The sequence below is a fragment of the Charadrius vociferus genome, unplaced genomic scaffold, assembly GCF_000708025.1.
Source record: "Charadrius vociferus isolate BGI_N301 unplaced genomic scaffold, ASM70802v2 scaffold230, whole genome shotgun sequence".
Lineage (NCBI taxonomy): Eukaryota > Metazoa > Chordata > Aves > Charadriiformes > Charadriidae > Charadrius > Charadrius vociferus.
This window is the reverse complement of record NW_009646500.1, coordinates 3235539-3235828: the sequence shown is the minus strand read 5'-3', so window position 1 is coordinate 3235828 and position 290 is coordinate 3235539. Positions and strand designations below refer to the sequence as shown.

Below are 290 nucleotides of genomic sequence, written 5' to 3'. Positions count from 1 at the left end.
CGGGGCCCGCGGGGGGGCCCCGGCCTGCCACGGCGGTCGGGGCCCGGTCCCACGGCCCACACCTCGAACCAGAACCCCCCGGGGGGCCTCCTCCGCGCCCCCTCCACCCTCTCACCTCCAGCTTGTGGTTGATCTGGGACACGGTCTGCGCCTTGTGGCAGAGCTGGGCGAAGCAGGAGCTGAGGCTGGTCATCTTCTGCCGCCCTTCGTAGGTGATGTCGGCCTGGTCGGGGTCGATCTCGCCCAGCAGCAGGTCCACGTCCACGAAGGCCTTGTCGAACTCCTTCTCC

At 70.7% G+C, this 290-nt stretch overlaps 1 protein-coding gene across 1 annotated transcript in view; it reads right to left on the bottom strand.

Moving 5' to 3' along the window:
* Positions 1–290, bottom strand: part of GOPC (golgi-associated PDZ and coiled-coil motif containing) — a 25012-nt gene extending 24722 nt beyond the window's left edge. Inside the window, exon 1 of the mRNA XM_009883217.1 lies at positions 116–290. Within this exon, the coding sequence (XP_009881519.1) occupies positions 116–193 (78 nt within the window). The 5' untranslated portion in view covers positions 194–290. The remainder of the gene's footprint in view (positions 1–115) is intronic.